The following is a 22575-nucleotide window of genomic DNA, read 5'->3' on the forward strand; positions in this document are numbered from 1 at the left end:
GGGCAGATCACTAGAAGTCAGGAGTTCAAGACCAGCCTGGCCAACATGGATGAAACCCCGTTTCTATTATACAAAACTTAGCCAGAAATGGTGACTCATGCCTGTAATCCCAGCTACTTGGGAAGCTGAGACAGGAGAACTGCTTGAACCCAGGAGGTGAAGGTTGCAGTGAGCTAAGATCATGCCACTGCACTCCAGCCTGGGTGACACGGTGAGATTCTAAAAATTTATATATATAATATATATATATACACAGTTCACTGTACTTTTTATTATAGCACGTGAAATATATATATTTCATATTTTTATATATGTATATATCATATATATACTTATATATTTTTTTCACATGCTGTACTAAAAAGTACAGTGAATTGGCAAGTTTAAAGAGATGGTATTCAACCAAGAAACCTGGTTATCATCTTTAACTCCTCCCCCTCCCTTATCCCTTACATCCAGTCAGTGACCAATTTCTATGATTTTTCCTCCAGAAATACCAGAAGTTTGCTCACTTTTTTCAATACTTACCACCACTTCCCTAATTCAGGCCATTATCACTTCTCTCCTGTCCCTCTATAATCCATTCTCTACACTGCCTCCACAGTAATCTTTTAAGATGCAAAAGGGATTATGTCATTCCTCTGCTTAAAATCAATGGCTACCTATTGCTTTTCATATAAAATATGAAGTCCTTTACCAGACTTAGCAAAGCCCTCTACAATCCTGCTTTCTCCAGATCTCTCCCTTGCCACTGTATGCTCTGGTCTAGTCTATATCAAACGTCTTTCAGCTCCCAGATGGCCTCATGTTCTCTCCCTACAGTACTTGCTCTATCAGACTATTCATTACATTATATTGTAATTGTTAATCTATTTGTTTGAATGCTCCATTGAACACAAACTCTTTGGGAACCTGGACTTTATCATTTTGTTTCATATTTTAGCCACTAGTATTTAGAAGGTATTATATGAATTTGATAAATGCATGAATGAATAAATCAGTGAACCATAGCAAGTTTCCATATGAAGCAAAATTAGTTTCTGAAGTTTTCTTAGAAGACATGGAGTCAGAGCTAAAGGTCAGATCACTTGAGAAGCATCAGAGGGCCTAATTGTACCATCCCCCAACCCAGAAAGGTACTCCTGTCTCTCTCCCACCCCACTTCCCATATCCTTGTAAAAACACTACCAGGAGAACCACTGTTCTCATGGGGAATGTCACATTATTCATGTAAGTAGCAGGGTGGGGTAGGAATGAGAACCACTGACTTAGATTACCTTCATGGCTATTGTCCTCCTCATTCTTAGATAAGCCGACACACCTATCTTCACTAAAAACTGCCTTTCAAGCAGAAAACTGGAATTGGCTAGCCCTCAGACACTCTCTTTGTAGACTACTAAAAATATACTGACAATTATTGATCTTTGGTATATATCTACTCTCCAAGCAAAATCACTGCCCTTCAGTATCCACTTGTCAGGGTCAAGTTTATTATACAAACAAACTGAAAGGACTATGGCTTTCTTAGTTACTTACATTCCAGTTCTAAGGATAAGTTCTCTTTCCCTTGACTGAAGTAACTGTTTTCCAAGTTTGTTAAGTAATGCATGTAACTTATGTTGGGTATTTCTGCAGGAGACCGTGCTCGTTATCTTTTTTGTTCGTTTCATGAGATAAGGTCTCTGCACTCTTCACCAGGCTGGACTGCAGTGGTACAATCACAGCTCACTGCAGCCTCAACCTCCAGGGCTCAAGCAATCCTCCCACATCCGCCTCCAGAGTAGTTATGACTTCAGGCATGCACCACCATGCCTGGCTAATTTTTCTATTTTTTGTAGAGATAGGGTTTCACTATGTTGCCCAGGCTGGTGTCGAACTCCTGAGCTCAAGCAATCCTCCCACCTTGGCTTCTCAAAGTGCTGGGGTCACAGGTGTGAACCACTGCACTGGACTGCTCATTATCTTTATACAGATTTTTACCCATGACTTGATATTTTTCCTTTTTGTTTTTTTTTGAGACAGGGTCTCACTCTGTCATCCAGGCTGGAGTGCAGTGGCATGCTCAGGGCTAACTGCAGCCTCGAGCTCCAGGGCTCCATCAATCCTCCTGCCTCAACCCCCCTGGATAGCTGTGACTACAAGCATGTGTCACCACACCTGGCTAATTTTTGTATTTTTGGTAGAGACAGGGTTTCACCATGTTGCCCAGGCTTGTCTTGAACTCCTGGGCTCGAGCAATCCTCCCGCCTTGGCCTCCCAAAGTGCTGGGATTACAGGTGTGAGCCACTGTGCCCAGATGACTTGATTTTTCTTGGCCTTATCCACAAACTCCGTAGTCCTGTCTATAATCACTACATACTGTATATGTCCTTCAAGAGTAAATTAAAGAAACATTCTCCTATATGACAAACCTAAATGGTTATTAATAGCTTTGTCCATTTTTATTTATTTACTTATTTTTTGAGACATGGCATCTCACTATTACCCAAGCTTGAGTGCAGTGGCACATTCACAGCTCACCACAGCCTTGATCTCCCGGGCTCAGGTGGCCTTCCCACCTCAGCCTCCCAAGTAGCTGGGACTACAGGTGCATGCCACACCTGGCTAATTTTTATTTTTTTTGTATAGATGGTGTTTCACTATGTTGCCCACGCTGGTCTCAAACTCCTGGGCTCAAGCGATCTGCCTGCCTCGGCCTCCCAAAGTGCTGGGATTACAGGTGTGAGCCACTGCGCCCAGCCTTTGCCCATTTTTGAAGAGATATAGTCTAATTTCTTTTAACACTATTAAGTGTAGATCTATTGAATGAATGTAGCTTTCATTTTTTTAGTGGCAGCACATAATAAAGCCAGTCATGATATCTGTTTTTCAGAGCCTCACAATGTAATAAATATAATAATCATCATTTGGATAGATTTTTACAGTTTACAAAGTGCCTTTCTATACGTCACTAATCCTTCAAACATCCCATAACGTGGTATCTATCACCAAGTAAAAAATGAAGGCACTGTGCCATAAATGATTCATTCAAGAACCTACATCTGAGTGTGAGAGTAAGAACTAGAGCTAAAATTCAAAACTAAGTCTTGTAAATGTGCTAGAATTAGAGTGTGGTGGTAATTGCACAATTTCGTGAATATGTTAAAAAGCAGTGGACTGTATACTTTAAAACAGTAAATTTTATGGTATGTGAGTTACATCTCAATTTAAAAAAAAGAAAGGTCTATATGTTTGAAGATGGTACCATCTCCAAAATATATTAATGAAGAAAGAAAAGCACAGAAGAGTGTGCATGGCATGCTACCATATGCTTAAAAAAACAATACCCACACCTATATACACAAGCTTTGTAGACATGAAACCTTTGAAAAAAATACTCAGGAAACCAATAATATCATTTCCTAAAGGGAGGGGAACTGGAATGGCTAGGGGGACACAGGGTTGTCCTGGAAGGAAAACCTACCTTTCAGTATACCCTGCTGGACGTTTTGAATTTTGTACAGAATGCAAGTATTACCACTTCCTTTTTTTTTTTTTTTTTATTTAAAGGGGGGGAAGTGAATAATCTGATGCCTTATCATTAGTCCTTAATTTTAAGAGATCATCTTCATTTTCTTCTGTAATAAACTTAAAATATATCCAAGAAAAAAATCTTAAAACTACAGCTTCTAACTACAAATACAGTGTCCTCTCCATTAGACCTTTTAGTTGACTCAGAGACAGTTTCTCATGCTGCCAAAAAAAAAAAAGCCAACAAATTCATCTAGTAAGTCAAAGACCATAAAGCATCCATACCATTTTATGTAGAATCTAATGCTCTATTCTTACTGCCACAATTCCTAATCTCATAATTCTCTTTCTGTATGGGTATAGTTGTTCATTTACACTTCAACTTATTTTTTTTCAGTAATAATTTACCTCTTTTCTTTAGACACAGTTACCTCATCTGCTTTCCAAAGTTCTACACTGAATGCTCCTGGGACAGCAATTTCTTCCCAGATTCTCAAAGAGTAGTCCTCATTTTTATAATTTCTAAAGACACCTGCTAGACTTTTTGGTTGCTTAGTCATCTTCTTCTGACACTGGATTTTTGAGTTAGCATGCATCTCCTGTTTCATGTATACTCTTGGCTTTTAGTTGATTCCCACTTATTTTGTATTCTATTTCATATTTTGCCAAATAACTTTATAACTGAATGAGGAAATTTCAACTTCACTTTCCACATGTAAGTGTGGTAACAAACCCCACTTCAAGTCATTTAGATATCTTTAGCTCTCTGGTGGTGGTTCTTTACCTCTACCTGGCTTTGTGAAACAAAACCACAATAAATTAGAAATGTTATAATTAAAATGCTATGTTTGAAATTTAAATACAAAAGTAAAAGCTCAAGAATTTTCATATTTGAATTCTAGAATATTCTAGATAACAAATCTAATGATTACCAAGAAATAATCAATATGTCTTAAATTCTCAAGAAAGCATAGTGGACAGGAGGAAAGTTAAAAATAAAGAAAAGACTATTTTAGGTGGGGCTTAAGTAATGCAGTATAGGGACTCTTTGGGAAGTGGTATACTGAAGGAAGAATAGGAAGAATGATATACTAAAACAGATTTCAAGATTGAATTCTGCTTTAATCTCTTAATGTGGTGAATTACTGTGGTATGAGATATGCTGGTTTTTGTACATGGTTCCACCCAGTTTTCTTTGGAATGAAAAGAATACAAAATACTAAAATTGAAAGAGAAGAAAGTACATACCTGCCTTCTATACTCTAAAAGAGGGTCATATAGCTTCCACCCATTTTCAGGGAATACTTCTTTGTATTCAAAAGCAAAAAGAGGCTACAAAAAAGTAAACAATGGTAAGAGCTAAAAAAGATATTCACAAAGGTAATGAATCAGAAATGTATCCATATATCCAAAGTTTTCATTTATTTATCTGCAAGAACATTTTATGTATTAGCATCCTTTTTTGTATTATAGTTTTTGTTTTATCATTTTGAAAATCTATTTTTTTTACATATTTTTAAGCATACAAAAAAGCAAAGACACTTGCCAACAAAACTTATCAAATACCAACATATCATTGTATTTCCTTCAGATTATCCTTGGTAGCCTTTGTAGGTTTACTTTCAAATAAAGACATTACATTTAAAAACAACTATGATGTGAAAAAAATTTGAACTGGAGTCATAAGACCAACGTTGATTCCAAATGGTACTCCTACTAACTGTGCCCTTGAGTTAACTGCCTACCTGATGTTGCTTTCATCGCTAAACAGGGATAAATAATATCTACCACCATAGGCTACATAGAAGTGAAATGATATAAACATGGGAGTCTAACACTGTCTAAAGCACATAGTGGGAACTCAGGGTTTGCCTACCCTTACCTTCCTCCCAAATTGCTAGTGTTAACTGGCTCCCAATTAAAAAGGAGATTACAAATCCTAATGAAGACAACAGGTAACTTTTCATCATGGAAACACCCTGAATAGCAAGATCATATAATCATAAAATGTTAGTGCTGGAATGGACCTCAGAAATCAGCTAGTCCAGCTTCCTTTATTTCATACCTAAAGAAATTGATCCAAGAGACTAAGTTACACTTACACTATACATCTGGTTAAATGTCAAAGCAGGGATGTAAATGTAGAGATTCTAGACAGCCTAGACAAGTTTCTTTATACGACATCAATAATTATAGCACAAATTTTCCAAAGACAGGAAACATTTTACCAGGTTATTAGAGACAGGAAATGCATATTTCATTAGATTCTCAAATATGGATCTTCTTGTCCGCCCCTCAGGTTTATGAGCAAATCGTAAATTCCTAATATCCTAGAAAAGATTTAGGAACCAAGTTAATAATTGTTCACTACTTACTTAAATTTAGAATAAATAAGGTTACTTGGAACTATCTTGTAAAATGTTAAGATCTGTGAATGTGGGATACAAAAATAAATCAGACATCAGCTCCTGGAGACAGGGAAATTATAATGGTTTATTGGGAAAAACTGAAAGAAACACAAGGTACTCTACTATGAAGCAGAATTCAGCAGGCAGGAAATTTACCTATGCTTATGGACTCAAAATAGGCCAGTGAAAGAGGTAATATTTGATGTAACCACTGGAGATTAACGATATTACATCTGAAGATTAATATCATGACTGATACAAACTATCAGCATATGTGCTTTCCCTGTGAAAGCCCATTTTCTGTCATAAATTTCTTTATTAATAAAACCTGATTAGTAGTTGTTACATTTCATACGTGTCTTCAGTTCATTATATCTGGTGATTATTTTCCTACTAACTATCCCTTCCCAGGGTTCATTTGCATTGGACCTTCTCTTCCTAAGTCCCCTGCTACTAGTAGACTTGATAGAACTAAACCCTGCCTGAAAGTGTTCCTTCCTTCACTCCATAACCACATTCTTCCACCATCTACTGACACATAAACTCTGAATAGTTTAGTTTATATTATCCAGGCTCTACAGTAAGGTCTAAAGACCAAGGTTCCCTTCCATTTGTCCCTAAGCAGTTTTCTATGCTCAGACTGAATGCAGTTATTCATGTTCTGGTTTACTGGTATCTTAACAGCACTTAGAAAAAAACTGGGGATTAAGATAATTTCAAGGGCCAGGCACAGTGGCTCATGCCTGTTATTCCAACACTTTGGGTGGACAAAGCAAGAGGGACACTTGAGGTGTTCTACTTCTAAAACAGTGGTGGGGAAAAATTGGTATTGTAGACTTTTCCTATGTTCTTATCTACCGACATTCTTTAAATGCATTGATTGATACTTGAAAGAAACATAAATTGTTACAAGTTCAAGGCCAGCCTGGGCAACATAGCAAGACCTTGTCTCTACAAAAAATTTTTAAAAAAAAATTTATAAGAAAAGAATAATTTTAAGACTGATCATTTTATTTAAATGTTTTTACCTAGGCAGAATTCAAAATAGCTTTATTATGCCTCATTTTGTAGAATCACACACAAAGCCACTCCACTACAATGTACCCACAATACATAAGTAAGACAGTATATGATCCAAAACTAGAATGCTGGCTTTACTATCTTTTAAAATAAACATGTGCAGGAACCTAAGCTGATATCTTGTTTTCCCTCAGTAAATATCTTTATAACTAGGTGAGATACTCAGAATCATTCTGTTAACCACAGAGTTCTCTGAAAGTACCATGTCAGGGGCCCTACAAATATTCATGTTTATTGATAATGATCCTGTTCCATGGAAAAAAATTATATTTAAAATGATTAAGATTCAAAATTATCTTCTTTCACATCCTCTTATATTCTATGCACTACTTACTCTTAAACTACAGAAAAGTGATCAGGAAACAGTGTGCTTGACACATGGTTGCCAGCGATTACACTCACAGAGCCCTTCTGACTATAATGGAAAACCACAGGCCAGGCACAGTGGCTCACGTCTGTAATCTCAACACTTTGGGAGGCCGAGGAGGGCAGATCACTTGAGGCCAGGAGTTCGATACCAACCTGGCCAACGTGGTGAAACCCATCTCTACCAAAAATACAAAAATTAGCCAGGCATGGTGGCATATGCCTGTAATCCCAGCTACTCAGGAGGCTGAGGTAGGAGAATCACTTGACCCCAGGAGGCAGAGGCTGCAGTAAGCCGAGATCACGCCACTGCACTCCAGCCTAAGTGACAGAGCCAGACTCTTGTCTCAAAAAGAAAGAAAACTACAAAAATAATTACTAAGTCATTAGCTTTAATACCAGAGTCACAAAACTACTAAGATTAGCATAACAAAGTATCTTGAATTATACACATGCTGTTTCTTTTGGCACTGGCAGAATAAAAAGAAAGGAACAATGTGATGTAGAATCTCAATGTGCATGGGTGTTAGTTAATTAGGCCTTAATAACAGGGACCTGGAGAAGTGGTACGTAGTATTAAATACCTATGACTTAATGGTAAAAATGTAACAATCTATGTTTCATTCAAGTATCAATGCATTTAAAGAATGCCAGTAAATAAGAACATAAGAAAAGTCTACAATATCAACTTTTCCCCACTATTGTTTTAGAAGTAGAAAAATTGGCCGGGCACGGTGGCTCACGCCTGTAATCCCAGCACTTTGAGAGGCCGAGATGGGCAGATCACGAGGTCAGGAGATTGGGACCATCCTGGCTAACATGGTGAAACCCCATCTCTACTAAAAATACAAAAAAAAATTAGCTGGGCCTGGTGGTGGGCGCCTGTAGTCCCAGCTACTCGAGAGGCTGAGGCAGGAGAATCCCGTGAACCCAGGAGGCAGAGCTTGCAGTGAGCTGAGATTGTGCCAGCCTGGGCAACAGAGCGAGACTCCGTCTCAAAAAAAAAAAAAAAAAAGAAAAATTATGAGAACTAGAAACAGAAAAGATAGGTGATGATGAATATAACATATTTAGTTATTTAGTTCTTCCACTACAAAGTAGTGGAACTGCTCAGAGCCTTATGTTGCTAATTTGTAAATTAAAGGTAGTAATGTCTATTGTGCCTACCTCACAGGATTTTTCTAAGGCTCAAAGTGAAATCATCAACGTGGAACTATGTGGTATCCTATCTGTACTATGTGCATTAAAGATGGTCATTATTATTATTATTATTATTATTATTTCAGACAGAGTCTTACTCTGTTGCCCAAGCTGGAGTGCAGTGGCACTATCTTGGCTCACTGCAACATCCGCCTCCCAGGTTCAAGCAATTCTCCTGCCTCAGCCTCCCCAATAGCTGAGATTACAGGTGCCCACCACCACGCCTGGTTAATTTTTGTATTTTTAGTAGAGATGGGTTTTCATCATGTTGGCCAGACTGATCTCGAACCCTTGACCTGATGTGATCCGCCTGCCTCAGTCTCTGAAAGTGTTGGGATTATAGGCGTGAGCCACCACGTCCGGCCAAGATGATCATTGTTATGAATTTGTGAATACATCAAAATATGTAGACTGAACTGGGCCCAAAAGAATTAAGTCTAATTCATGAATCACCTTTTCTATTACTGCTAAATTTTGTTTTCTTCTATCAATGTCATACTAAAATAACATTTCTAATTGGAAATCCATTTTATATTTTAGAAACCAATTTCGAAACAGAGGTTCTATTTAATACAAAGCTTTTCAAACCAAAGAAAATCACATACATATTATAACATTTACCTTACACACAGTTTCTAGTCCATAAGAATTTTCACCTCGACTAGAAGCACCACCAATTTTTTCTACTCTATTTATCACGCCAAGGGAAGCATCTAAAACAAATGGGGGATCCTAAAGAAGGAAAGAAAAAATAATTAAAACTGAGCAATTAATACTGTCCAATTATAGAGCTGATCAAAATCTTAATCAGAAATGCTTTAATTAGAAATGATCAGAAATGAACAAAACTAGCTACAAACAACACACTCATGTACATACAAAAATCTAATCTGACTCTTACCCGTTCCATGCTTTTGAAATATAACCTATAATTCGTGACAGTCAGAGTTCCTCGTACAGCACCAGTGAATGGACATATATAAGTTACATCTTTGGCTGAAAAAGCAAGAAGTCCACAGTTTACTATACATTATGTGCTATTAAAACCTGCTATCTCATCTTATAAAATTGTTATGATTCCTAGACTAATTTATGCTGAAAAATAACAGAACCAGTAATTTCCAGAGACCTCAGAATCCTACAACCCAAGCTTCCATCCCTGCACTAATCTGGGGAAGAAACACAGAATTAAATGGGATAGGCTGAAAAGGTGGAGGGACTTCTCATCCCATGAGACAGAATGGAAGTAAACAAAGGGGCTACTATCCTGGCTAGATAAAACAGGTGTGGGTAGCTGCAGCAGAGACGGGTGAAAGAATACTGGTAATGGTGGTATCAACAATAAGCATGTCAAGGCACAGTCGCCATCATCTCATTGCAGTTTCTATGTAACCTCACCAATTTCCTGTCCAGTTTGTCAACATTCTTCTAAAAACGCAATGTCCAAAACATATGTTATTCCACAAACTCCTGATCTGATTAATACTTATGGGGAAAATTTTACAGGTGAAATGACACACATTTAAAATATAATTTCTTAGAAAAATAACAGTATAAGAAGAGGATATTGTACTGCTGACCAACCAATGCCAGACTTTGTAAAGAAATAATCACAAGTAATGTTTTATCAAATAAACGATGGATCTACATGGCATTATGTTTTGTAAAATATGCATTAACTGATTATGCAGGATAACTTAGGAATCAGTATCTCAAAATATTATTTAAAATGCCACAGTTCATAATTTCCAATACATGGTTTTTATATCTTAAAATATTCATAAATTCCTAGTATGTCATTATTACACCAAATCAGCAGATAAAGGAGTATCTTCATCATTCCAAGGAAGTAAGGGACAATTCTGTGGAGCAACAACTTTCTAAGACCCTTTCAAAGGGCTTCTGGGAAAACTTGGGGCCATGGAATATATTTAATAAGGTATTACAACCTCCTGACTTTGCTTCTCATTCAACACTTCGAAGGACTGGCTGCTTTGTATGGAATTTGAAATGAGACTGATCTTTTCACAATCATTTCTAACCTTCAAAATAGTTCCCTTAGGAACATTTTAAGTATAAAGTACTTTTTTAAATCATTGTTTCGAAAGCATATTTCATTTAGAGGGAAGCTTTTAAAATTAAATGAACCCATCATTACATAAAAATACACAAACTTGCTTTGCACAAATAATATTTTTCCCTTATGAATTTTTACCTCAACTAGAAAAGCTTTATTCAAGGTTACTAAAACATTTCTGGATTCCTTCCAGAGTCAATTTTCTTACTCATGTAAGAAAACTCAGCCTTATTATCCTATATCCCACCACAGGAATGTCATTCTCGGGCCAGTGCTTTTCTGTTACATCTTCCCCTTTATTCTAAAATCATGAGATAATATACATATAAAGGTGCTTCTAAAGTTCTAAGTACAATACAAAAATTCAAGGGTTTATACCTATGTTACTATTATCATCATTAGTCTTTGCTTTGTTCTGTACCCTCTATCATTCCTCAAGAGATCATGACAATGGAGAAAAGAAGATAAATACAAGAAATTCTTAGACACTGACTGGATGTTAAGAGTCCAGAAAAGAAAAAAAGAGCAGTCTAGTACGACAACCAGATTTCTGACTTGAGTAAATGGACAGCTGGTATTGATGTCAACTGAGAGAGAGAATGCAAGAAAAAGAGTAAGTTTGGAGTTAAACGTGATGATTTACATTTTGGAGATGCTGGGTATAAGGTTCCTATGGGATATTCAAGGATGTGTGTTTAAGATAGAGGCATTTGTTTACTTACATTAGGACAGGGGTTCACACTGGAGATACAAATTTTGGAGTCATCAGCCAATATATGGCAAGTGATGTTACAAATTTGGATATGGTCAACCGAAAAGAGTATACAGGAGGGAAAAGGGAAATGGGTCAAGGATGAAGTCCTAGGGCGTGTTGCTATTAAAGGAAGAAGAGCCAACAAATGAGACTGAGTGGTAACTTGAAGGTCTTTAATAAAGCCATATTTCATAATGGGAGCTGCAATTACGGCATTAAGTTCAGAATAAGAAAAAGAAATTGTCACAATGCTAGATATAACCTTATTAGCTAGGTTATCTTCCTATGCCTTAGTTTCCTTCCTCACCTATAAAATGGGGTTGATGTTATTCTCAAGAATATACTCTCTGAGAATGACTGAGATAGTAAGCACTCAATAATAATAACTACTATCATTATATAATAGCCAATTCTGAAAAAATGTAAGTAGGTAGTTCAGATCAAGAGCTTGGTGTATATATAAGGCTAACTGGGGAAAAGAAAAAGACTGAGAGTTTTATTCAATCAAGAGCCAAGAGCAAGAAAGGACAAATAGCATGCTAAGGACTAGGAAGCTAAATTCAGTAAATAATAATCCATTTAGAATACAGGTCCTCCCTTTGGCTTGTTTTTACACATAGAAATGACACCTAGCCAAGTAAAATTCAGCATTTTTAAAATCCTTTTTAAAAATTATGATTGGTAACAAAATGAAAGATGGTAGTTAATTAACTAAGAAATCATTTACTTCATTCTTCTAACATATTACTTTATTTCTCAGAGTTTATGAGTAGATATCTGTAGATTATCACACAGATGAAACAAAACAGAAGCATGAGGAAAAAAAACACAGCTTATAAGCTCATTTTCAGTTTCCAGTCCATATTATAAGTATTAGGCTGGGCAGAGAAGGCCATCTACATACAAACAGATGCAATGGAGATGATGTATTTCATCCAAAAATTAACCTGAGTTTATTCAGAGAAGAAAGACATGAAGGAAGCAAACAGAAGAGAAGATATTTTAAGAAAAATTACTTGTATAAGGTGACAATTCAATGTTTTTATCTAGGCAACTCAATATCTGAATATAGTAATTCAAAATAATAAAATTTTCCTTCACAGGCTTCAGCAACAGTTTTAGCAAAAATCCACCTACTTTTAAAGAAAGTAAAACAAACCAGAGAAGAGGCAAAGTATAATTCAATTTGCATGTTTCCCAGGAGTTCAAACACAAACACTAGCAGCGGGTCTAGGCTTACGTTTGTAGAACACACTAAGATGCTGGGAAGACTGCAGGTAAAGAGTTCTGCCAGACAGGAGGTGTCTCTGACAGCCAGTTTATTCTCTGTATGCTGAGAGTACTGAACATTCTGCACAGTCAGAACGGAGAAGGACATTAAGCAAAAAATACCATTACGGACCCATGTCTTTAATATTTTCTCCTGGAAGCAAGGGTGGTTCTTCCATTTCTGCTAACTTGTTAGACTCCCTCAGGACCTGGGGTGGGAAAGACAAAAAAAGAAACTTTTTTTATTCAAAGGCTACTTTTTCACTCATATTTCAACTGAGTATACTTGCTCTTGAAGTTATAACATCATATCACATACACTATTTTAAATCAAATTTGTTAAACTGTAGTGTTGGCATGTATAATATATGAAGTTAATGTTTTTCTAGAAAGCATTTACTGAGTGCTTAAATCATATCAAAGCACTCTACATTTGTTACATAAAAAATTGTATATGTTTTTGCACTGCATCCTAAGACAGCCTAACAATAAAAGAGGTATTATACCCTCATTTCTCAGATGAGGAAAAAAGCAGCCGAAAGTGGTAATTAGTTCGAGATCACATAGTTAAAGTGCCAGTGTGTAGATGTGAACTACAGTTGAATGGATTCCAAAGCCATGCCGAAGGGCCACAGTATATTTAAACTCAGACAAAATTAAGTTCTTATGTAGATTTAATGTTTAGAGAATTTAGAAATGATGTTGATAAATCATCTTGTTGAAAAAGAGTTTAAATAAAATCATGATCAACAAATATGACAGGTAGTTACCTTGTGAAGGATGCTACACTATATTCCAAGAATGTGGATACAGAAACAGTTCTCTAAAGGAGTTACAATCCAGAGAACACACAGACACACCCAAATTGTCATATGCTAGATATATCCCCCATTAACTACCAAAAGCCTTCCTCACCTCCTCCCACCTCTCTCCTCATCAAACAGTAAATTTCTGTCTCCAAACCCATTAATTCCTCCATCGTCCGCAATCTGGCTCACCTGCGGCCAATAACTAAGAACTACAAAGAACAAATTAACTTATTTTCAATAAAGTTGCAATCTAAACAAATTCATTCTTTTGAAAGTTTAACAATTTGTTTCATAAAGTAACTTTAATGCAATACCTAAAGAAATAGTATATACACACATATATATTTTTATGTGCCACATCTAAACTTCAGAAAAGTCGTCTTTAAAGGTCATATTTTAAACACGCTATCTAGTTGCCAGTCCCTAAATAGTATTATGTAGTCATAAAAGAAGAGAAGAAGGAAAGAAGAGAGGAAAGGAGGACCAGCCTATGAAGATGGGGTTAAAAAGGCAAAAACTTGCCATATACAAAAATATAGACTTGGGTTCACATCCTGACTGCACCACATACTAACTTGGTACTCTTAGGCAAGGTTTTCAACTTCTCTATGCCTCATTTTCCGCATCTATAAAATGGTAACTATTATAGTACCACACATAGGTTGTTATGAAAATTAAATGGGTTAATACATTTAAAGTACTTTTATCAGTGTTAACACATAAGATGTATGTAATAAGTGTTGTCTACTGTTAATAAAAGTTCAAACTAACAACTAATTGCCAGAATCTGCTAATAATTCTACTAATTATGAAAGCAACAAAATTAGACCCAAAGATAGCAAAACAAATATCAGAGTATACCGAAAAAAATCAACCACGTGAAAGATTATAGAAAGGAAGATGCTTTATTCTTCCCCCGGTCTACCACCTCACTCAGAAATACAACGTTTATGTCACTTATAACGCTGGGCAGTAGTTCCCATATTGCATATGTATAGCTTCTTGTGGCTGCTACAGCACTGCTCCACATGACTTCCTCTTTCTCTACATTTCTACATTCAGAAAGGACCAGCAACCCCCGGAAAATATTTATGTTATGTACAGAAGAGAAGAGGGTAGTTCTGGCAAAGGCACACAGAAACATGGGAGATACAATCCTCCTAAAGCTTCATAAAGTGAGAAAAGAGACAGGAAAACTCATGCAAGCAGCACACTTTGAGAACCACACATAGGCTTTCTTATATTCTCTCTGACCAGAATGTCAAAGAGCGAGGCAATGAAAAGAAGCAATACAAGATCCTATCTTTGTCCAGCAGAGCTGCTCTAGATGACAGACTTTTAACAATAGGCTTATGCTAAAGGTTGTATACAAACAACTAATTCTACACTGGAGATAGGAAAAGGAACTCCAACTAGCACTCAAGTGAACAGAACAGGGATGGGGCAATCTAGACCCTGTGTTTGTTGACAAACACTGATTCTAGACAAATCTATCCTTAATCAAACAGGAGAAAAGAGACTAGGAAAAAAAAGGCCTAGGGAAAAAAAAAAAAAGACTTACAAAGAAAAGAGAATATCAACCCGAAACTTTAAAAAAGAAAGCAGTCTTCTGAAAATAATTCTCTATAGGCATTTGTAAAAGCATGTATAAGGTACTTGGCACACTCAAAAGGAAATAAGCCATATTTTCTAATAAACACAAAGAGAAGGCCAGGGGCAGTGGCTCAGCCTATGCTCTCAGCATCCTAGGAGGCCAAGGCGAGTGGACTGCTTGAAACCAGGAATTCAAGACCAGCCTGGACAACACGGCAAAACCCTGTGTCTACTATAAATGCAAAAAATCAGCTGGGCAGGCATGGCATCGCGGGTCTACAGTCTCAGCTACTTGGGAGGCTGTGATGAGAGGATTACCTTGAGCCCCAGAAGTCAAGGCTTCAGTGAGCTGTGATGCACTCCACTGCACTCCAGCCTAGGCAATGGGAGTGAGACCCTGTGCTAAAAAAAAAAAAAAAAAAAAAGAAAGAAAATAAAGAAATAGAGTAGAAACAGAAAGTCGTAAGGAGAGAGACACAATGAAACAAGAGAAATGAATGAGAATGACTGCAAGGACATTTAAAAATGTAATAGCAGAAATAAAATCTGTATGCAATTAGCAACAAATTGCATTGGTCATTCAGAAAACAGATTTAATGTTGAGGACAAACTTGAAAAGTGCTGTAAGAATTTGAAGGAAAAAAAGATAAAATCATCATGGAAAATAATCAAGAAAAGAATTGTATTTTCTAAAGGAAAAAAAAATAATCAAGAGGAGCAAAAAGTCCAATATATAATTGATGTTGATCAGAAGAGTTTACCATGTTCCACCCAAAATCAATGAACAGAGACATACCTAGTTGCATCTTGGCAAATTTTTTTGAACTAAAAGAATTAAAATATAAACTATAAGAATATAGGTGGAAAAAAATTACCTTTGAAGAAAGCAAAATCAAGTTAGCTTCAAGGTTATCTATAATACCATATTCTACAAGACAATAACAAAATGTGATCAAAGCTGTGAAGGAAAATGCTCCCATAAAGTATTTAATGGCAGCAGGAAGTCATTCTCAGATAGCCAGGTCTCAGAAAATACAACCCAGAAATACTTTTTAGAAAAAAAGAAAAAGAAAAAAAATCTTAAACTGTGATTCAGCTAAAAAGGGAAAATCAAAATTAAAATATACAAGGGATTTGTGGTGTATTGCAAAACCTTATGTTTCATATCCTAAGAACCCCTAAAAAAACTCCACATTCACTACCACCATAGTAAGCTCTGAGTCTTAGTTTCACCATTCATGTTATTAACATGATATTAATACCCACCTTAAAAGTTAGCAACTATGAAATCAAGATAACTGCACCATAAAGAGATTTGCAAAACACCATGAAAATGAAAAAAAAAAAAATACAGACAGTCCCTGACTTACAATGGTTCAACTTATGGTATTTTCAACTTACAATGGGTTTATCTGGATGTAACCCCATCATAGGTCGAGGAGCATCTGTACTTATTATTCACGTAATAGAAGCATCAACAGAGGTTTTCACCGCCTTTTACCAAAATGGCCTATTGACATGGTGCTTTTTTCTCTGCTCTAGAGATTCCCTATATGACACACTTTCTCTAATACTCATCAAAGGGATTAACATTTGAGAAAGCATGTCATATAGGGAACCATAAATCAATCTCTCCCTGACTCCTAACTACTATATTCTAGATTTAGCTACAGAATAGTAAGCATCTCACTGTTGTAAGGAAAGCAGCAAATCTTTTCCCTTTCTTTCATTTCTTATGAGGACTGAAGACAGCTGCAATATTCCAAAGAGTCTGACACAACTTAGGAAAATTAATGGAATAATGTCTACCTCAGAGAATAAAGGAGATGGCTTGAGAAATAAAAATGGAGTAAAAGTTTAGGGTATCCTAGTGAAGGGTTTCAAAGATGCCTTCAGCAAGAGAGTCCATATCGTATGGGTCCATTTATATGAAATTCTGCAACAGACTAAACTATAGTACAAAAACTTCAAAACAGTTGTTGCTATGGGGATGAGAATGAGAGTGTGGACTGAAAAGGGGCATGATGAAAGTATCTGGGGTGACAAGTTCTATATCTTGACAGGGATTTGGGTTGTACAGGTGTATGCATTTTTCTAAACTCACAGAATGTACACTTAAGATTTCTGTATTTCAATAGATATAAATTTTATATCAAAAGAAAACCTACATATATTTATTTGCATGCTGACATATTTAGTTGGAAAACTACTAATGTCTGCAATTTACTTTGAAATGCATCAAAAAGTAAGCTAGATAAATACATGGATAGAGGGACACACAGATGATGGATGTCAGATAAAAACAAGGAAGTAGGGTAAAACGTTAATGGAAAAATTCTGATGGTGGATACAGCAGGGTCCTTTGTAAACTTTATTTTGTGTTCAGAAATTTTTATAATAAAATACTGGGGAGAAGTTAAGGACTTTAAACTTGACCAGTCATGTAAAAAAAAAAAAATCACTGCAGGCCTTTGATAGGGGCAGATGGCATGGTCAAGGAGGGCAAAGAAATGAAAAGGAAGAAGATGAAATGATGATAACCTAGGAAAGAAATAGAATCCTGGATTAGTCTATGGTAATAGAAATAAAGAGGAATATGATACATTGGAAAAGTGATCAAATCTGACCCTAGGCTTATAAAACAAATAGAAGCAATTATATGAATAATACTTGATGATTTTTACTTGAGAGGAATTGCATCTCAGATATGTCAGCAATGGGAGAAGAGAGAAAGCAGATTCAATGAATAAATGAAGTGAGGTCAAAACAAGAGAGGCAACTCAAAAACACAAGGAACCTATCTTCTTTTTTTTTTTTTTAAGGTTCTTTTTTCTTTTTTTTTTTATTATACTTTAAGTTTCAGGGTACATGTGCACAATGTGCAGGTTTGTTACATATGTATACATGTGCCATGTTAGTGTGTTGCACCCATTAACTCATCACTTAACATTAGGTATATCTCCTAATGCTATCCCTCCCCCCTTCCCCCACCCCACAACAGGCCCCGGTGTGTGATGCTCCCCTTCCTGTGTCCATGTGTTCTCATTGTTCAATTCCCACCTATGAGTGAGAACATGCGGTGTTTGGTGTTTTGTCCTTGTGATAGTTTGCTGAGAATGATGGTTTCCAGCTTCATCCATGCCCCTACAAAGGACACAAACTCATCATTTTTTATGGCTGCATAGTATTCCATGGTGTATATGTGCCACATTTTCTGAATCCAGTCTATCATTGTTGGACATTTGGGTTGGTTCCAAGTCTTTGCTATTGTGAATAGTGCCACAATAAACATAACGTGTGCATGTGTGTTTATAGCAGCGTGATTTATAATCCCTTGGGTATATACCCAGTAATGGGATGGCTGGGTCAAATGTTATTTCTAGTTCTAGATCCCTGAGGAATCGCCACACTGACTTCTACAATGGTTGAACTAGTTTACAGTCCCCACCAACAGTGTAAAAGTGTTCCTATTTCTCCACATCCTCTCCAGCACCTGTTGTTTCCTGACTTTTTAATGATCGCCATTCTAACTGGTGTGAGATGGTATCTCATTGTGGTTTTCATTTGCATTTCTCTGATGGCCAGTGATGATGAGCATTTTTTCATGTGTCTTTTGGCTGCATAAATGTCTCCTTTTGAGAAGTATCTGTTTATATCTTTCACCCACTTTTTGATGGGGTTGTTTTTTCTTGTAAATTTGTTTGAGTTCATTGTAGATTCTGGATATTAGGCCTTTGTCAGATGAATAGATTGCAAAAATTTTCTCCCATTCTGCAGGTTGCCTGTTCACTCTGATGGTAGTTTCTTTTGCTGTGCAGAAGCTCTTTAGTTTAATTAGATCCAATTTGTCAATTTTGGCTTTTGTTGCCATTGCTTTTGCTGTTTTAGACATGAAGTCCTTGACCATGCCTATGTCCTGAATGGTATTGCCTAGGTTTTCTTCTAGGGTTTTTATGGTTTTAGGCCTAACATTTAAGTCTTTAATCCATCTTGAATTAATTTTTGTATAAGGTGTAAGGAAGGGATCCAGTTTCAGCTTTCTACATATGGCTAGCCAGTTTTCCCAGCACCGTTTATTAAATAGGGAATCCTTTCCCCATTTCTTGTTTTTGTCAGGTTCGTCAAAGATCAGATAGTTGTAGATATGCGTGATGCCTCCAGCTTTGTTCTTTTGGCTTAGGATTGACTTGGCAATGCGGGCTCTTTTTTGGTTCCATATGAACTTTAAAGTAGTTTTTTCCAATTCTGTGAAGAAAGTCATCGGTAGCTTGATGGGGATGACATTGAATGTATAAATTACCTTGGGTAGTATGGCCATTTTCACGATATTGATTCTTCCTACCCATGAGCATGGAATGTTCTTCCATTTGTTTGTATCCTCTTTTATTTCATTGAGCAGTGGTTTGTAGTTCTCCTTGAAGAGGTCCTTCACGTCCCTTGTAAGTTGGATTCCTAGGTATTTTATTCTCTTTCAAGCAATTGTGAATGGGAGTTCATGATTTGGCTGTTTGTCTGTTATTGGTGTATAAGAATGCTTGTGATTTTTGTACATTGATTTTGTATCCTGAGACTTTGCTGAAGTTGCTTATCAGCTTAAGGAGATTTTGGGCTGAGACGATGGGGTTTTCTAGATATACAATCATGTCATCTGCAAACAGGGACAATTTGACTTCCTCTTTTCCTAATTGAATACACTTTATTTCCTTCTCCTGCCTGATTGCCCTGGCCAGAACTTCCAACACTATGTTGAATAGGAGTGGTGAGAGAGGGCATCCCTGTCTTGTGCCAGTTTTCAAAGGGAATGCTTCCAGTTTTTGCCCATTCAGTATGATACTGGCTGTGGGTTTGTCATAGATAGCTCTTATTATTTTGAGATACGTCCCATCAATACCTAATGTATTGAGAGTTTTTAGCATGAAGCGTTGTTGAATTTTGTCAAAGGCCTTTTCTGCATCCATTGAGATAATCATGTGGTTTTTGTCACTGATTCTGTTTATATGCTGGATTACGTTTATTGATTTGCTTATGTTGAACCAGCCTTACATCCCAGGGATGAAGCCCACTTGATCATGGTGGATAAGCTTTTTGATGTGCTGCTGGATTCGGTTTGCCAGTATTTTATTGAGGATTTTTGCATCAATGTTCATCGGGAATACTGGTCTAAAATTCTCTTTTTTTGTTGTGTCTCTGCCAGGCTTTGGTATCAGGATGATGCTGGCCTCATCAAATGAGTTAGGGAGGAGTCCCTCTTTTTCTATTGATTGGAATAGTTTCAGAAGGAATGGTACCAGTTCCTCCTTGTACTTCTGGGCTGTGAATCCATCTGGTCCTGGACTCTTTTTGGTTGGTAAGCTATTAATTATTGCCTCAATTTCAGAGCCTGTTATTGGTCTATTCAGGGATTCAACTTCTTCCTGGTTTAGCCTTGGGAGAGTGTATGTGTTGAGGAATTTATCCATTTCTTCTAGATTTTCTAGTTTATTTGCATAGAGGTGTTTATAGTATTATCTGATGGTAGTTTGTATTTCTGTGGGATCGGTGGTGATCTTCCCTTTATCATTTTTTATTGCACCTATTTGATTCTTCTCTCTTTTCTTCTTTATTAGTCTTGCTAGCGGTCTACCAATTTTGATCTTTTCAAAAAACCAGCTCCTGGATTCATTGATTTTTTGAAGGGTTTTTTGTGTCTCTATCTCCTTCAGTTCTGCTCTGACCTTAGTTATTTCTTGCCTTCTGCTAGCTTTTGAATGTGTTTGCTCTTGCTTCTCTAGTTCTTTTAATTGTGATGTTAGGGTGTCAATTTTAGATCTTTCCGCTTTCTCTTGTGGGCATTTAGTGCTATAAATTTCCCTCTACACACTGCTTTGAATGTGTCCCAGAGATTCTGGTATGTTGTGTCTTTGTTCTCATTGGTTTCAAAGAACATCTTTATTTCTGCCTTCATTTTGTTATGTACCCAATAGTCATTCAGGAGCAGGCTGTTCAGTTTCCATGTAGTTGAGCGGTTTTGAGTGAGTTTCTTAATCCTGAGTTCTAGTTTGATTGCACTGTGGTCTGAGAGACAGTTTGTTATAATTTCTCTTGTTTTACATTTGCTGAGGAGTGCTTTACTTCCAATTATGTGGTCAGTTTTGGAACAAGTGTGGTGTGGTGCTGAAAAGAATGTATATTCTGTTGATTTGGGGTGGAGAGTTCTGTAGATGTCTATTAGGTCTGCTTGGTGCAGAGCTGAGTTCAATTCCTGGATATCCTTGTTAACTTTCTGTCTCACTGATCTGTCTAATATTGACAGTGGGGTGTTAAAGTCTCCCATTATTATTGTGTGGGAGTCTGAGTCTCTTTGTAGGTCTCTAAGGACTTGCTTTATGAATCTGGGTGCTCCTGTATTAGGTGCATATACATTTAGGATAGTTAGCTTTCTTGTTGAATTGATCCCTTTACCATTATGTAATGGCCTCTTTGTCTCTTTTGATCTTTGTTGGTTTAAAGTGTGTTTTATCAGAGACTAGGATTGCAACCCCTGCCTTTTTTTGTTTTCCATTTGCTTGGAAGATCTTCCTCCATCCCTTTATTTTGAGCCTATGTGTGTCTCTGCACGTGAGATGGGTTTCCTGAATACAGCACACTGATGGGTCTTGACTCTTTATCCAATTTGCCAGTCTGTGTCTTTTAACTGGAGCATTTAGCCTGTTTACATTTAAGCTTAATATTGTTATGTGTGAATTTGATCCTGTCATTATGATGTTAGCTTGTTATTTTGCTCGTTAGTTGATGCAGTTTCTTCCTAGCCTCAATGGTCTTTACAATTTGGCATGTTTTTGCAGTGGCTGGTACCAGTTGTTCCTTTCCCTGTTTAGTGTTTCCTTCAGGAGTGCTTGTAGGGCAGGCCTGGCGGTGACAAAATCTCTCAGCATTTGCTTGTCTGTAAAGGATTTTATTTCTCCTTCACTTATGGAGCTTAGTTTGGCTGGATATGAAATTCTGGGTTGAAAATTCTTTTCTTTAAGAATGTTGAATATTGGCCCCCACTCTCTTCTGGCTTGTAGAGTTTCTGCTGAGAGATCAGCTGTTAGTCTGATGGGCTTCCCTTTGTGGGTAACCTGACCTTTCTCTCTGGCTGCCCTTAACATTTTTTCCTTCATTTCAACTTTGGTGAATCTGACAATTATGTGTCTTGGAGTTGCTCTTCTCGAGGAGTATCTTTGTGGCATTCTCTGTATTTCCTGAATTTAAATGTTGGCCTGCCTTGCTAGATTGGGGAAGTTCTCCTGGATAATATCCTGCAGAATGTTTTCCAACTTGGTTCCATTCTCCCCGTCACTTTCAGGTACACCAATCAGACATAGATTTCGTCTTTTCACATAGTCCCATATTTCTTGGAGGCTTTGTTCATTTCTTTTTATTCTTTTTTCTCTAAACTTCTCTTCTCGCTTCATTTCATTCATTTGATCTTCCATCGCTGATACCCTTTATTCCAGTTGATCGAATCAGCTACTGAGGCTTGTGCAT

General features: G+C 36.9%; 1 protein-coding gene across 5 annotated transcripts in view; it reads right to left on the minus strand.

The window, feature by feature from the left end:
- The window catches only part of MTMR2 (myotubularin related protein 2), a 90626-nt gene that overhangs the window by 18733 nt on the left and 49318 nt on the right, over positions 1-22575 (minus strand). For all 5 annotated transcript variants that reach the window (XM_019036880.4, XM_019036884.4, XM_055356116.2 and 2 more), the window contains 5 exons: positions 12798-12873; positions 9466-9560; positions 9186-9296; positions 5739-5840; positions 4759-4842 (listed from right to left, as the gene is read on the minus strand). In XM_019036880.4, the coding sequence (XP_018892425.1) occupies positions 4759-4842; positions 5739-5840; positions 9186-9296; positions 9466-9560; positions 12798-12873 (468 nt within the window). The remainder of the gene's footprint in view (positions 1-4758; positions 4843-5738; positions 5841-9185; positions 9297-9465; positions 9561-12797; positions 12874-22575) is intronic.

This window comes from Gorilla gorilla, chromosome 9, assembly GCF_029281585.2.
Source record: "Gorilla gorilla gorilla isolate KB3781 chromosome 9, NHGRI_mGorGor1-v2.1_pri, whole genome shotgun sequence".
NCBI lineage: Eukaryota > Metazoa > Chordata > Mammalia > Primates > Hominidae > Gorilla > Gorilla gorilla.